The sequence below is a fragment of the Lipotes vexillifer genome, unplaced genomic scaffold (assembly GCF_000442215.2).
Source record: "Lipotes vexillifer unplaced genomic scaffold, Lipotes_vexillifer_v1.1 scaffold638, whole genome shotgun sequence".
NCBI lineage: Eukaryota > Metazoa > Chordata > Mammalia > Artiodactyla > Lipotidae > Lipotes > Lipotes vexillifer.
Window position 1 is genome coordinate 352,937 of NW_006799284.1, and position 16,581 is coordinate 369,517.

Here is a 16,581-nt window from a genome sequence, read left to right on the forward strand (position 1 = left end):
GGCCCCAAATAAATATAACATCGCCAGCACCCCAAAGCCCAGTGCATCCCTTCCAGATCACATCCTCTATCCCCTAGAGGTAACTGCTCTCCTGAGACTTATCGTATTCACTTCTTTGCACCTTTTATCTTAAAAGATTTTACTATTATTTCTAAACATTAGTTTTTGCTTGATTTTATATTCTTTTTTGTCTAGCACCTTCTGCTAAATGAAATTGTGATTTCATTCACCCCTGTTATTGAGTATAGCTGAGGTGTGTATTTTTATTGCCTGATAATATCCCATTGGATGAGTATATCAAAATTTATCCACTCTGCATATGATGGGTATTTAGGTCATTTCTAGTTTTTCACTATTATGAACAATGTCACAAAGAACATCTGGTGCACATGTGCAAACATTATAAAATATACCTAGGGGTGGAACTGCTGGGTTAAAGACAATGAATATTTCCAACTTCATTAGGTAATGCCAAATTATTTTTAAAATGGTTGAAACTATTTCCATTCTCTGACAGTAGGCATGGGGATTCTCTAGTAATATCTTTCTTCCTGTGGTTTATTTCACCTTTCCTGATTACTAATTGGGTTGTGGACCCTTCCATATGGTTACTGGCCGTTCAGCTACCTGTTTATATGAAGAGCCAGGTCAAGTCTCTAGCCGTTTTTCTTTGGGGTTGTCTGTTTTTCTTGCTGATTTGTAGTTTTGTGTTGGTTACATATGTTGAAAATACCTTGCTCCACTCTGTGGCTTGTCCTTGCAGTCTCTCTACGTGATCTCCTGTGTCTTTGGTCTTATTCTCCAGGCATTAATTAATTAATAACAACACTCCCAAATTTATATCTTTAGCCCAGACTTCTCTTGTTGAGAGAACCTGCCTATTTGTTACTTACATTTGGATGTCCAGACATCTCAACAGCACTTCTGACCTTGCCACTCCAAGGCTACTCCACTTGCCATCTTTTCCACCTTAAATGGTGGGAAAGAACTCTATTCGTCCAGTCACTGAGGCCAAAACCAAAGTCTTCCATGATCCTGTCTTTGACTCACACCCACTTCTAATCTCTCCTAAAGTCCTGTAAGGACAGTCCCTCAAAATGCACCCAAAATTCAATAAAATTTTATTTGTAGGTGAAACTTGTGGCCTAGGGTGATGGTACCTTCCTCCAGAAAATTCCATTTTCTTCTGCCAGGCACCAGAAGTCTGGGTCTACCTTAAGCCAAAACCAAACCTAGCTCTCTAGCTCACCCAGATGATGCAAAACTGGTTCACTCTTGTCCTGAGGGTGTAGGTCTTCATGATTCCAGCTTAAAGTGGGGGTGACTTTTCTTTGTCCTCACCTGTGGCCAGCCCCGAGCTCTGACTTATGTAACCCCAGCTCCACACAACTGTCAAAAGCACAATTCAGTTTCTTGGCTGTTCTGTAACGAATAAATAGCAAATGTGCTCAGGACAAAAGGAGCCTTGGGTGCTGGGTCTCCTTCTCAGTTCCTACCCTTCCCAGATCTCCAACAGTTCTTGACGAACTTGTTAGTTCTTTCATTTATCCTCGGTGAGGTTTGCCTGAACTGTCGAACCTGTCATTTTCTAAAGGGAAAGGCGTATATAACTTCTGCAAGGGAAAAAAAAAAAAAGCCCTTCCAGAAAATTAATTATTTTTTAAATGTTGCTTTCTTGTCAGCATCCTCAACACCAAGGACAAGCTCTCACCTCTGAGCGGAGGTCTCCAGTACATGGGGCTTCCCATGCACTCACAATACCTAAGGGGCTAATTCTGAGTTTCCTAGATTCCCAGTAGCATCATGCTGCTTAAAGCACTAACACCTTTAGGGCTTCCCTGGTGGCGCAGTGGTTGAGAGTCCGCCTGCCGATGCAGGGGACGTGGGTTCGTGCCCCGGTCTGGGAACATCCCACATGCCGCAGAGCGGCTAGGCCTGTGAGTCATGGCCACTGAGCCTGCGCGTCCGGAGCCTGTGCCCCGCAACGGGAGAGGCCACAACAGTGAGGCCCGTGTACCGCAAAAAAAAAAAAAAAAAAAAAAAAAAAAAAAAAAAGCATTAACACCTTTAAAGAAATCTGGTTAGGAGGGAGGTTTAAAAAAGATGCTCCACAAATATAAGATAAAGAAGTCCTTTAGGCTCTAGAGTTAACCTGCAAAAAAAAATCCATTTCATAAAAACTAGCCTTTTCTTCTTTGAGAAATAGAGAGTATTTAGCCCAAAGAAAGAATTCATTCTAAGCTGAGACCTTCCTGTAAATTAAAATAAAAAGCCCCATCTTTCTTATCCAGTTCATGAATAAAGATGAAAAAGGAAAGTAAAGATAATTAGCAGCAGGATATAACTCTGTATTTTAAGGTAATCACTAACTGGGTTGAGTGTAAACTGTTTTGAAAATGAAAAAAAAAATTACCCAATAAATGAAAAACGTTGCAACATTTATAATTGTAGTTTTGAAATCATTTCAAAAGTGTTTCCAGTGATAGCTCAAGTCCGTCTACAGTGGAGCCAAGTATCCTTCAAACACCAAGATTCACCTTTTCAATTAGAAATAACAATGCTTACCCCTATCCTGGTGAAGAAAGCAACCTCTCACTCCAGCTTCACCTCATTATTTATTTATTTATTTAAATTTATTTACTTTTGGCTGCTTTGGGTCTTTGTTGCTGCGCGGGGTCTTTCTCTAGTTGCGGCGAGCGGGGCCTACTCTTTGTTGCGGTGCGCGGGCTTCTCATTGCGGTGGCTTCTCTCATTGCGGAGCATGGGCTTCTCATTGCGGTGGCTTCTCTCATTGCGGAGCACGGGCTTCTCATTGCGGTGGCTTCTCTCATTGCGGAGCACGGGCTCTAGGCGCGCAGGCTTCAGCAGTTGTGGCTCGCAGGCTCTAGAGCGCAGGCCCAGTAGTCGTGGCGCACGGGCTTAGGTGCTCCACGGCATGTGGGATCTTCCCGGACCAGGGACTGAACCCGTGTCCCCTGCGTTGGCAGGCGGATTCTTAACCACTGCGCCACCAGGGAAGCCCACCTCATTATTTTTAATTTCCTTTTCCTTCTACCTTTATTTCCTACCCGCACTTTCCCGTATTTCGTCAAAGAAGTCAGCCTGGGAGGCTTCTAAGCCCTTGCCCTTGCCCTTGCCCTTACACTTGGGGGAGGCTGGCACGTTAACTCCGGCCGTAACGACAACACACATGCACACGCTTTGAAAAAAAAACTCAAGTGATTTCTGAAGACTAAAGAACTGCATCAAATTTAGTGTATTTTCTAATCACAATGCAAATTATGTTAGACTGAGAGATTTCTGGCATGCTGCTAACAGGAAAGTTTTGGCTTATAATTTGCCCTCTGGTGGCTGCAGCATTTAAAATGCAATGAAAACATCCCAGAAGCCTTTTGCAGATGTACTGTGAACACAATGTATAAGCCCCTTGCTCCGTGAAAAGAAACAAAGAACACACAAAGCTGAGGTTCAGATAATTTGGAATGAAAAACAACAACAACAAGAAAACCCAACTTTGCCCCAAATGTTCTGTTAGCTATTAGGTGATAGCCAATTTTTCTGCTCAGCATTAATAGCCCTGACAAACTAAAAGCCAAGAGGGCCACTGGTCGAGCCAGCTTAATGAAGAACATATTTCAAGGTCTCTTCCCCCCTGCCATCAGGGAACAAGTTTTCACCTGAATGGATGCAATGGCAGTGTTAGCCTTGGTGCCTTTAAAGTGAACTAAACAGAGTTTCATACATATTTATCACCCTGACATGTGATTTTGCTGCCTGAACAAACAAAATCACTGCACTGCCGTCTTAGTGACTTGGAGAACTTGAAGTAAAAAAAGGGAGCCTCACGGATGGACCTAGAGTCTGTCATATAGAGTGAAGTAAGTCAGAAAGAGAAAAACAAATACCGTATGCTAACACATATATATGGAATCTAAGAAACAAAAATGTCATGAAGAACCTAGGGGTAAGATGGGAATAAAGACACAGACCTACTGGAGAATGGACTTGAGGACACAGGGAGGGGGAGGGGTAAGCTGGGACGAAGTGAGAGGGTGGCATGGACATATATCCACTACCAAACGTAAAACAGATAGCTAGTGGGAAGCAGCCGCATAGCACAGGGAGATCAGCTCGGTGCTTTGTGACCACCTAGAGAGGTGGGATAGGGAGGGTGGGAGGGAGGGAGACGCAAGTGGGAAGAGATATGGGGATATATGTATATGTATACCTGATTCACTTTGTTACAGTGCAGAAACTAACATACCACTCTAAAGCAATTATACTCCAATAAAGATGTTAAAAAAAAAAAAAAAGGCAGCTTCAGATTCTGGTGTACAGGCTTGAGAAGGGAACTGGGGGTCTACACTCACTTCTAATGCATGAGGACACTCCAGCTGCCCAGAGACACAGCCTTGCAGGGGCTAGGGAAGTGCACGCTGCAGAAAAATCCTGCATCCATTCACTTGGTATTGGAAGAAGCAGCTAGTGCTCCAGACTGAGGGGAGGAGAGGGAGACGGAAAATGAAGGTAAGCCTTTGCCTAGATGAACAGGCAGATCTGGGGACTTACTGAAATCCTCCCTCTCAGTTTCACTCCGAACTGCTCGGCAATACATCATTTGGTATTGGCAGCTTCAGCAGTGGTTTCTGCCCACAACTTCCTTCCTTCCCTCCATATATATCATCTTTCCACAGATGCTAGGAAACTGCAACTGCTTTAATTCCAGGAGGCATTTTCACCTCAGGGGGCAAGTCAATAATGGTAAAAATAAGCCATGCCACTTAACAAGAAATCCAGGAAACCTTTATTCGTAAGTGCTTTCAACGATCAATAAGAACGTGCCTCCCCCATAAGAAAATGAGTACAATAATTTCTATTATAGCTATAGTGGCATTATTTTCTGAGGACCAGATCCAGTTTCAAGTGTGAATCAAAAGAACAAAACTACAAACCTATCTGTTACTTTAAGGTCTAAAATTTGAATACTGGATTAGAGTGAAAAGATTCAGAAATACATATAATACCTAGTACTCTTATCTCACTCCTGTTCCAGCCTTTTAAAGAAAGATAAAAAAAAAATATTCATTACCTTTTGGCAGTGGTATTGGTTGAGAAGAGTGTAGGCCACAACTGAACAGGGCTTCCCAAGAGCAGGAAGTGAACCTGATGCCTTGGGCTTACAAAAAACTGAGGAGAAAATCCACGAGTGCTAAAACCACTATCAATCTCAGCAACAACAGATCTTCCAGTTGCCACTGGTGATGGGTGGTTGGTGGTTAACAGTTAGGCGGCGGAATTAAGGATTTTTTTTTCTAAGTTTTAAGACTGAGGGGCCAATGGAATGAATCATTATCAAGAGTGACAAGACAGTTAAGCCAATCATTAGAGCATTCTGTTTATGCTAGCTCTTAATGATTTGGGCAGTCCAGAATCTTCCATCACTGCAAAATGAGCCCTGACTTTGCAAGGAGCTCCCGTGCATTGCTGTCCATGACAAACAGATGCAACTATGATAGTGAAACCAAGTAGGACCCTTCAGGGCCTTACCAGGGAGAGATCTCCATCCTACGCCCGTCCCTGCTGCAGCCCCTGCCTCTTGGTTTGTAGCAAAGCTTTAGCCTCCTTGGCCTTCTCTGAGTTCCAAAGAGCAAATTTAATCACAGAAGTGAGAAAACAGTCAAGCAAGACAGAATAATAATAGTTTAGCCATAAAACAAAGTCAAGGACCTTTAGTTCCTCTTCAAGGGCTATAAATAATATCCTAAGCCATATCCTTGAGTTGTTTTGCAGATACTAAAACCCCCACCAGGTAGAAGAAGTTAGCTGCATGCTGACCACCAGCACACACAGACCCCAGACCGACTGGAACCAGAAGGTTGATGAATGAGATTCCTGAAATATCACCATTACCTCGCCATCAACCAACGAGAGAATTGTGCACGAGCTGATCATGCACCTTGTAACCCTCTCCCCCTCACACTGTCTTTAAAAACCCTTCCCTAAAAGCCATCGGGGAGTTCAGGTCTTTTGAGCATAAGCTGCCTGTTCTCCTTGCTTGGTGCCCTGCAATAAACGCTGTACTTTCCTTCACCACAACCCGGTATCAGTGGACTAGCTTTTTCGCGCATCAGGTAAGCAGACTAAAGTTTGCTTCAGTAGCATCTGCAGGACTGTGAGCTGTAAAAGTCAGTGACACAGAAGGAGGTTTCAAAAGGTAAGGACAAAACAGGCATCAGAATTTTTAAATTTCCTTTTAAGGAAGTAAGAGATTTTCCGATTACAAAAGTAACGCACATTGCTTTCTACAAAATGAGAAGGAGCATAAGAAAATTAACATGGGGTGGTGGTGGTGGTGGGATGAACTGGGAGACTGGGATTGACACCTATACACTAATATGTATAAAACAGATAACTAATAAAAACCTGCTGTATAAAAAAAGTTTTATAGACCAAAAAAAAAAAAAAAGAAAATTAACATAACCTATAAGCTCAGCACCCAAGTATAATTACAGCTAACGTTTCAGAGAATAGTCTTTTAGACTTCTTTTCTAACATAAATATTATATATCAAATTCTTCTGAAGAGTTTGCTCATAAAACATTTCTTATAAATTTTAATTACAAATCATGATTAAACTAAAACCTCTCTTCAAGGCATTCCAGGGCTGAATTTAGTTCTAACGTAGGCATGGCATTAGACTAAAAGGCTCTTTTTCAGACAATTTTCACCAATCAGGTCAATCAACCCCATGGTCTGGGCTCAGAAGGATGCGGATCTTTCAGACAAGAGTGTTCACAAAATCAAGGTAACTATCTTGCAGATACATACAAAAACAAGGGAGGAAAGCTGCATGTTTTTGTCTGTGCGTGTGTTTTTGTTTCAGACGGGCTTAACATATTTGGAGACATTGAAGCTATCTTCCAAACTTGACCTTCTAAAAGGGCAAAGGGATTTCCACTCATCTACACTTAAATAAACTTGATTCAGTTTTTAAAGGTATCAGATACCACCTCTATCATAGCAGATGGGAAGGGAGGTATCTCCTCTATAGTAATAATCTCGTTTTGTTCTCAGGACCAAAGAATTCCTTTGAAACGCACATAAAAGCACTGCTCAATCACTATCGGAGACAACAGCCATAGAACAAATGACAAAACCAAAATTGTTTCATAAATAGCCTCTAAGCAGCCTTTGGGTGAAAAATGCTGAACACTTCCCTGGTGAACAGGTCAATTTACTTCTTTATCCATCAGTGTCACCTGCAACACAGGTTCTCTTAGTAGGCTATCATAACAAAGTCTTATCCAGAAGCAAGCATCCTAGAGAGTCTTTTTTTTTTTTCTCCCCCGGTACGCAGGCCTCTCACCGCTGTGGCCTCTCCCATTGCAGAGCACAGGCTCCGGACGCGCAGGCTCAGCGGCCGTGGCTCACGGGCCCAGCCGCTCCGCGGCATGTGGGATCTTCCCGGACCGGGGCACGAACCCGTGTCCCCTGCATCGGCAGGCGGACTCTCAACCACTGCGCCACCAGGGAAGCCCCCTAGAGAGTCTTAATGAAGTAATTACACAGCTGGAAACTGATACCAATTACTCTAAAAGTCTTCCAGATGGAGATTAGTTCTACCATGCTGGGTGGCAGAAGATGTGAGCCTTCAACAAAGGACTGCCTGAAATCCTTCAGGAAAGCCTGGGGGATGCGTACAGTAGGCCTACAGCTCTTCTTCCCTGCATCTATACAAGATCCTTCCAACTGGCCAACGGTAAGAGGGATTCTCGGGTATTTACCACAAAATGGCATGCTGTGATATCTGGTGTCTAAAGTGAGAGATCACCTACCATGCCACAGAACAGACGTAGCTCCAGAACTTGCCAGAGACCTCAACCTCAAACTACCTGCCAACCGTGTCCTTTCAAAAGGAAGAACCAGGTGTGCGGAATGAGGAGTTATTTTTTAATGGGTTCAGAGTTTCAGTTTGAAAAAGTTCTGGGGATGGATGGTGGTGATCGTTGCACAACAATGTGAATGTACAATCCTTAATGCCACTGAATTATATGCTCAAAAATGGCTGAGAAGGCAAATTTTGTTTTGTTTGTTTATGTTACTTATATTTTACTACAAAAACAAAAAATATATATGGCGTAAGAACCAAGCTGAGATTCATGAGAGATTGTCTCAGAGACATGCTGACCATCCATTTGTCCAGATTCGACAGGTGAGACCACTGACGAGCTACAGACCCATCTAGAGCTCCCGAAACAATAGACTCACCCCCTCGTTTTGACTGAGGGCAAACATAAGACCCGGCCATGTGAAGACAAGCGCTCCACATGACAGACTACTTTGCGCAAGAACAGTTTCTTGTGTTGTTCAGTTTGTTTGTTTATTATTCAGTATCTTTAGAAAGATCCATGCCCCTCAAAAAAATTTAAGTTTTTAATATATGAAAATTTTTTTCTCTTGACCAAGTAAAACTAGTTCTTTTAATGTAAGAATTGTGAAAAAAAATCACTATGTTTTTCCAAGTTATAGCTTTATTCATAGGATGCTCAGAGCTTAAATTTTAAGTTCAAACCTCCTAATGCCAAGTATATTTCTATAACTAACCTCCTTTTCGTTGCACACGTCTCTTGTGCTTTCACTCTATTCAGCAGCTTATTTTAAGGGACATCCGTGTCCTTGGAAAGTAGGTGGGTCATGAAAATAAGTGAATGAGAGATTAGTTATAAACGACACGCTACAGACCACTCACAATGAAAATAAGTCTTTCCAGAGAAAAGGAGTATAATCTGGCTAGGTTTTGACTGCTTTATAATGTACTTTAATCAGACTCCAAATACCAACGACTGTGCAAGCTGAAAACCAAAAAATGTTTCTTAAAGTGTTAAAAATTAGGACACCTGGTTACACACTGAACTCAGAAAAGCAAAAAAAAGCAAACGAAAATCGATCGCATCCTTATATTTCTAGAAGCAACATGCAGGATAATTCGTCTAATGCCGCCAAGGTGAGGTAGAGCCAAAGGTCAAACTAACCTTCTTCCTCGTTTTCTGTCTAAGTCAGAATACACAGGAATAAAGAAAAAGTTTCCATGCAGAAATTTCACCATAAACCTCTGCTAGACAATAATGCCTGGGTACCTCTGTCCTTCACATTCCATCAGCTACCATATAAATCAAATTCTGTACAAGACTGCAATGGTATCTTTACTCAGTAATTAGGTAGGAAAATGAGAAGAAAAGAAAGATGGGGTAAAAGTTGCCTGGACCATTGCATGGTCTTAACACTAAGGTTTCTGGTCTTCTCTTCTAATATTTTATATGTCAGAAGGTAAGAGAAGAATTTAGGAAGTTTTTGAAAAGCCCCAAATATCCTTTTGTTGTAATCTCACTAAAATATGTATTTCAACCAAATTAATGAGTGAACTTGTCAGTAATACCAGTGAACAGAAAATACAAGGAAGTGTTCCTACCTTTCACAGCCAGCTGACAAAATGGTAATTGTGGTCCTCCTCGGAAAATTTTATACCTGCCCACTATTTTGGACATGCTCTGTTAAGTAATGAAAAGTCAGTGTCCTACTTATTCTCAAGTTCATATTAAATACACGCCGCAAAATATCTGCCCTAAACAAATTCTACTTTTGTACTTGACTAGTAAGCTTCGAGCCAAAAAACCAAACCAAACGGGAAGGGGAGGAGGAGAATCTCTGAACCAGAAAAGCCAGAACTTCTACATGTTTCGTGTGTTGCCTTCTATACGCCGTTAGTGACCAACGTTAAGTTTCAACGTTTGTTATTTGTTCAGTAACATATTACTCACCCGTCTGAACACGATGGTGTAAAATTTTAACTACCACAGACACATATCTTTTTCTCCCCCCAAACTGACATCTCCCTTTGTGTCCTCATATATTCGTGCAAAAGACCCACTTCTGCTTGCCAGAAATGTTTATGCATTCATTACAGATTCAACATTACAGGAAAAGAAATCTCGTATTTGGTGTTAATCCTCATAACTCCAAAACACTGCATACAGCATTTACTCCGGCGCTAAGGCCTCAGGCTTATCAGCAATTTCTTGACATGCTCAGGGTATAAAATATCTTACCTTACCTAAGCAGATGAGCTAGGAACCACAGAAGCACAGTCTTGAGTATTACACTGCTGCCATCTTTACTAGGTTTTTTTTTTTTTTTTTTTTTTTTTTTTTTGTTCGGGCCCTTCGGATTAAATTAGCTTAAAGGGATCTAGTTTGGATGAATACCAAACTAATTGCAATAGTATAAAAGTCTCTCCTTTAAGTCTCTCCTGCAAATCTTATAACCCCATCAAGATGTTTTACCTTTATAAGCGGTCATTTTTTTTTTATGTTCAAATTACTTTCTAGTGTCCATTTTGCACTTTTAGTATTCTTTGCAGGCATCGGCAGGCGGACTCTCAACCACTGCGCCACCAGGGAAGCCCCTTTACTAGGTATTTTTAATCTCTGAAGAATTTTAGCTACAACCTCATCAGCAAACGTTTCAAGCGAAGTGCTGTATCAAAGTCATTTTTTTTCCTAGAGAAGAAAACAGGCAGGGAAGATGAGAGGGGAGAAAAGGTAATTTACCTGCATCAATTTTCTCGAGAGCTCATTAGTGAGGAACTCTTCTTCCTTCTCATAATTTACAGCAAGGGTTTCTTTCTCCTTCTGCAAAGCCTGAATTTTCTTGAATAAAGTGTTACTGATGAATTCTTCTTCCTGCTCAGCCCGGGCTTGCTGTTAAAATAAAAAAAGAGAACAAAAAAAATATGTTAAGGAAACAGGAATTTACTAATTGAAATATAGTTCTTATTTCCAGAGAGGGCACCCATTTTAATTAGAGCTCTGTTTACAACTCTCCGCATCCCAAAGGTTCAGAGTTGAAATATCTAGGCAACATTTTTACTGAAGCAGAAAAGTATCTCTCGCTTAAAAGTGAAATCGTGAAATCATGTCATCTCTTTAAGATGTTACTGAAAGGGTTTCGATACGCAATTTAAAAAGCGATACAGATAGACATAGATTAATTTACATGTTCGTTGAATAGTTGCTGGAAGGAAACACAGCAAATGGCTAAAAAGTAGTTAACTGCAAAGCAGCAAGAATCCAGGGAGTGAAGGGTAAGGATGGATGAGAGTGTCATTTTTCACTTATTTATTTCCCTACTGGGAATTTTCTGGAGCTGAGGGCACAGACAGGCATTACTGAGCATTAAAAACAGAAGAAAAGGGGATCAGGCATAATTCAATGGAGATGAAAATATTTTTCCGCAGATCCCTTCCACCACCTATGTTCTAACAGAATAAACAGAAAAACCAGCCATCCTTGAAGGAAATTAATCTTTTCAGAAAAAGGGTACTTCTTTCAAATGGACTCAACTCTATTCAAAGTACTTTTTAAACTGCAACATTTTGATGTGTTAATCCCCAATAATGCATTCCTGTTTCATCTGCCAAGTCCAGGAAGGGAGAACTGCAATCAATTCCAAGCCTCCAGTACCTGTCACTTATAATAATACAAGAGAGCTAGAGGGCAGGAGACAAAAGGGCACCTACATTAAACAGTTACCACCTTTTATTGTAAAAGGTCCGCCAACCACTCCCAACTCAGCTGGTTTGGATTTCTGTACATACGCACTGACTTCCCCGACACCCAGGCCCCCCTAGAGCCCTGATTTCTGGGGAGCCCATCCTCCCTGCTCCCCATGATAGCAGCAGAGAGAAGGACGCCAGGGCCTGGAACTGCCTGCCAAGCAAATCTACCAAAGAAAGCCACGTGTATGTAGTACTTAGACTGAAAAACAGAGCTACGTAGAAAATGGAAACTTCAGGAGGAGGTGTTGCAGTCCAGTTCTTTAAGACAGCATTTTAGGATAGGCCGGGAGACGTGAACAGCAAAGAACACACCACTCAGCTAATAAGGTTTTATGACCAGCCAAGCACATCCGGGGAGCAGGCCCTAGGTTCCCAGGCCCTTACACACTCTGTAATTCATTAGCACTTCTCAAGGTCATACTCTTTACTCCATGGTCAAGGGAACACCGCCCAGGACTGGCACTTCCCCTCCCCTTTAAATTAACCTCCAACTCGGCTTCAAAACTCTCTCTTGATGAGACCTCAAGATCTCATCCTAGTGCAATGGGCAGGAATCCAAAGCATTTCTTTCAGGCATATCTGACACACATATCCAAGCCCGCAATCTGTCTGAGCTACCTGTTTTTCTGGTTTTGACTGACAAAGTTCTATATGATTTGGATTCTGATTATTTTAAAAGCTACAGGACAAAAATGGTAGAGAGGGGAACTGTAATGCCTTTGCAGGTGACTGTACACTTAGATTTCAAAAAGGTTTGCCATAAATTCATTTCGTTATCAAGTCAGACTCAACTTCTTGCCTATTACCAGGCATTCCCTATGTTGAATGACTGGGAAATTTACCCACAGACAGTAATAGAGAACCAGACTCAGAGGCCCAGCAGACCACCTCCCCCTGTGCACAAGGACCCAGAAGTGAGAAGCTGAGAATAAGAGGCCAGGCCCTAAGGGTTTATTCATGAAACTTCCACCTCGGCCCCTCACCCTTCCCATATTTTATCCAATCATTAAGTTACAGGGGTAACAGGTCTCAGTGTAATATAAAACAAAACTCTGTGATAGAAAATAGATTAGTAGTTGCCAGGGGCTGGGAGGGGTGGAGGTGGGAGAACAGGGAATGGCTGCTTCTGAGTACAGGGATTTTTCTGGGGTGTCGAAAATGGTGTGGAATTAGACAGTGCTAATAGGGTTATGTAACCTGGTGAATATACTAAAAGCCAGCGAACTGTACACTTGAAAATGGTGAATTTTTATGGTATGTGAATGATAACTAGATTAAGGGAAACAACTCTAATAATTAACAGGGCCCTGTATTTCACAGAGCATTGGGTTTCCCTTGCAATTCTTCCCAGGGAAAGTAGCAAATTTTTTATAAAAAGGATCGGGAGGACTTCCCTGGTGGGCCAGTGGTTGAGACTCCGTGCTTCCACTGCAGGGGGCGTGGGTTCGATCCCTGGTCAGGGAACTAAGGTCCCACATACATGCCTTGCAGCCCGGCCAAAAAATAAAATAAATAAAAAGGATTCGGAGAGGGCGATGTTCAAGCTAGATCTGCTCTGAAAGTGCCTTCCAAAATGAGTGATGGTTGTGAGAGACTCGAGCTTTAGACAACAAAATTCTTCACCATTTTAGAGTAGCCACTTACTTCTAGGCAAAGCCCATTCATAGAAAACTCCACTCTCAGGACCCACCACCAGCATGAGGAACTGTTCTGTGGAAGCTAGTTAAAGCCTCTCTGGCTTAACAAGGGGTTAAGCAGGCCTGGCACAGATTTTGTTCAAGGCTTCATTTTGCTAAGGTTTAGCATGGGGACTGTCACTCTGCCTCCCACTGTCATCCCAGAGAAAAACCACACATCTGAAGGGCAAGACTCCAGGCCCTGGAAACATAAAACCCCAGTTCACCCTTTTTTCAACTGGTCACAGGGCACTGTTAGAAATTAACACGTAAATGAGGACAAAAGACAAGGTGCCATATCCTATACAGCCCCACAGAAAATTGGTTAAAAGACCAGCTCCAGGGGCTTCCCTGGTGGCTCAGTGGTTAAGGATCCGCCTGTCAATGCAGGGGACACGGGTTCGAGCCCTGGTCTGGGAAAAGCCCACATACCTCGGAGCAACGAAGCCCATGCGCCACAACTACTGATCCTGCGCTCTAGAGCCCGCGTGCCACAACTACTGAAGCCCGCGCGCCTAGAGCCTGTGCTCTGCAACAAGAGAAGCCACCGCAATGGGAAGCCCGCGCACAACAACGAAGAGTAGCCCCTGCCTGCTACAACTGGAGAAAGCCCAAGCACAGCAACGAAGACCCAATGCAGCCAAAAATAAATTAAAAAATTAAATCTTTAAAAGACCAGCTCTAGTGTACTAACAACCAGAGTAGGCACCATGCATCACAGACAAGCAGGAAGCATCCATTTGGAATTCTTCCTGCAGCTTTCTTCCCATTCTTTGTGCATTATCTTCTCAATCTTAATCTTAAATCCTAGCTTTTTCTTCCCCCTAAACTCCAAAACAGGCCTTTTTATTTAGGCTGTAAAACAAATTACCTTTCCAATTTATTTCCCCCAAGCCAAGAGCTAGGTAGACAATGGCCTAGGAGCAAAACAAGCCATGCGCCATTTGCAAGGAACTAGGGGTCAGGCAGGTAGACAGAGCAAAGATAAAACAGGCTAACATGGAATCTCATCAGTTTTATCAATCTATTTCCCTTTTATCTGCAATGCTTTTAAAATCAGCATACCTAAACAAATTCAAAACTAAAACTATATTTCCAAAGCTAAAATTTATTTTAAAATTTAAAATCAAGGTTTGCCTATAATTCCATAAACTCTCAAAAGAAAATGTGAAGCAAAAAATTAGGAACTCTTTGTTTTGCATACGTTTGTAGAGTTGAAGATTGGGAAAATCTGGGGGGAAATTTTTAAAAACCTGTGATTAGAGATATAGAGGACAAACTAGTGGTTACCAGTGGGGAGAGGGAAAGGGGGAAGGGGCATCAGAGGAGTAGGGAAGTAACAGGTACAAACAATTAGATATAAAATAAGCTACAAGGATATATTGTACAACATGGGGAATATAGCCAATATTTTATAATAACTATAAATGGAGTATAACTTTTTAAATTGTGACACCTGTAACTTAAATATAATATTACACAGTAACTACAGTTCAATTAAAAATATGATTATATTTTCATGTTCAATAAGGTTCTAACTGCTATGTTCAGAAGCAGAGTGAATGTTGGTACAACCTTATTCACTTATCGGTGTCTGCTACTTTGACCCTCACCCAGCAGGGATCACTCAATGTGTGATGTGAGGACTAGAGTACAAAGCAAGTCTCCATCACTCCTCCCCCATCCTCCAAGAGTCCAATTAAAAAAAAAAAAAAAGGAAAGGGAGAGACTTTTACTGAGCTGCCACCAACATGCACAGTGAAATGTGATGGGAACACACACACACACACACACACACACACACACACACACACACACACTTAGAAAAAATTCTTTTCTCGAGTCACCACATATTGAGGCCACCATACTCTAGGTGAGCACAATTTTCTGATAAGGAAATCATTCTCACACACTGCTCTCACAACTGGGGCACAAATTTGATAGGAGATTCCCATGTGATTGTTTAGTGCTTCTGCTCTTTATCAGTGGTATTTTGGTGATCAAGGGTTACTACAGAAAGGAGAATTCAAAAACTCACAACAATAGCACTGCTGAAAATCCAAGTACCAAGACCAAAATTATGTAAAATGATGCATCTCATCATCTGTCAAGAATAAAAAAAAGGACAGTTTCCAAAGCAAAAAAATATAGGCACTATCTATTTCATAGCAGGCATGGGCAAAGGATGTAATCAAGAGAAAGTTCAAGCGCCTACCAAGATAACACATTTGCATTTGTTTTAAAAAATTACTTTTAAGTTAAATGCTGACTTGCTTTAATAACAAAAAATCATAATAAATAATAAGATGCCTTGAAGCTCTAATGCTTAAGAATCCAGGCAGGCTCTATTAATTATTTTAATTATTTAAATTCCTTAAATTTAGGAACTAATTTAAATGTATTATTCTAATTACTTAAATTTATTATCCTGTTGCTTAGTCACTTACAGTGCAAATTTTAATGATCTTAACACATCAGTTTGAAAGAGCATCTGAAACCAAACTGTCAGGATAGCAGAAACCACCCAGCACCAAGCCAGGCAACCGAGTAACATTCGGTTCTTTTCTCTGCTGTCATATTTATTAGGTGAGTCACTGCCCATATCAATTGTTCTGGGAGATGCTCGGCGTTCAGTAGAGCTCATGACTGATGGCTGGCACCTCTTATAGGACTCGCCTGAACATCGGTCATACCCATGGGTTTATTAACACAAACCACTATGGTGCAGTGGTCCTGCACTGGCTAACACTTTAAGTGCCAGTACTGCAGGGGTGGGTGACAAGTGATACATGTGACAAGACCAAAGTGCACACCTACGTTTCTTCTATTAGAAGAACTAGGGAAATAAAACAGCAAAAATGTGACTTAAAAAGAAAAAAAAGGACTAGGGAGGTGATGTCAATTACATGCCTAAGTATTACAACTCTGTATTTAGTCTGTGAAAGCACCAGGTAATTTTGTGCTTCCTTCACACTGCGTACCAGCCCGCAGTAAAAGCAATTAATAGCTGATGGACGAAGACACTTATATTATTTATTTCCTTCCAGTATTGCCAGCAAATCACTAAGTACACAGGAGCCAGAAAAGAATCATGATTAGCCCTCACAACTGGGCCATTCTGCGCCAGACACTACGCCCAGGCCACTGTTCCAGGACTGGAGGGCAAGAGCGCAAACGGCAACTAAGGGTGACTTTCAGGACAAGAAGAGAATCTTGATGTTAAAAAGGACCCTAGGGCTTCCCTGGTGGCGCAGTGGTTGAGAGTCCGCCTGCCAATGCAGGGGACACGGG

At 41.8% G+C, this 16,581-nt stretch overlaps 1 protein-coding gene across 1 annotated transcript in view; it reads right to left on the bottom strand.

Annotated features, from left to right (window-relative positions):
* Positions 1-16,581, bottom strand: part of CCDC6 (coiled-coil domain containing 6) — a 110,885-nt gene that overhangs the window by 45,366 nt on the left and 48,938 nt on the right. The window contains exon 2 of the mRNA XM_007471544.1: positions 10,608-10,757. Within this exon, the coding sequence (XP_007471606.1) occupies positions 10,608-10,757 (150 nt within the window). The remainder of the gene's footprint in view (positions 1-10,607; positions 10,758-16,581) is intronic.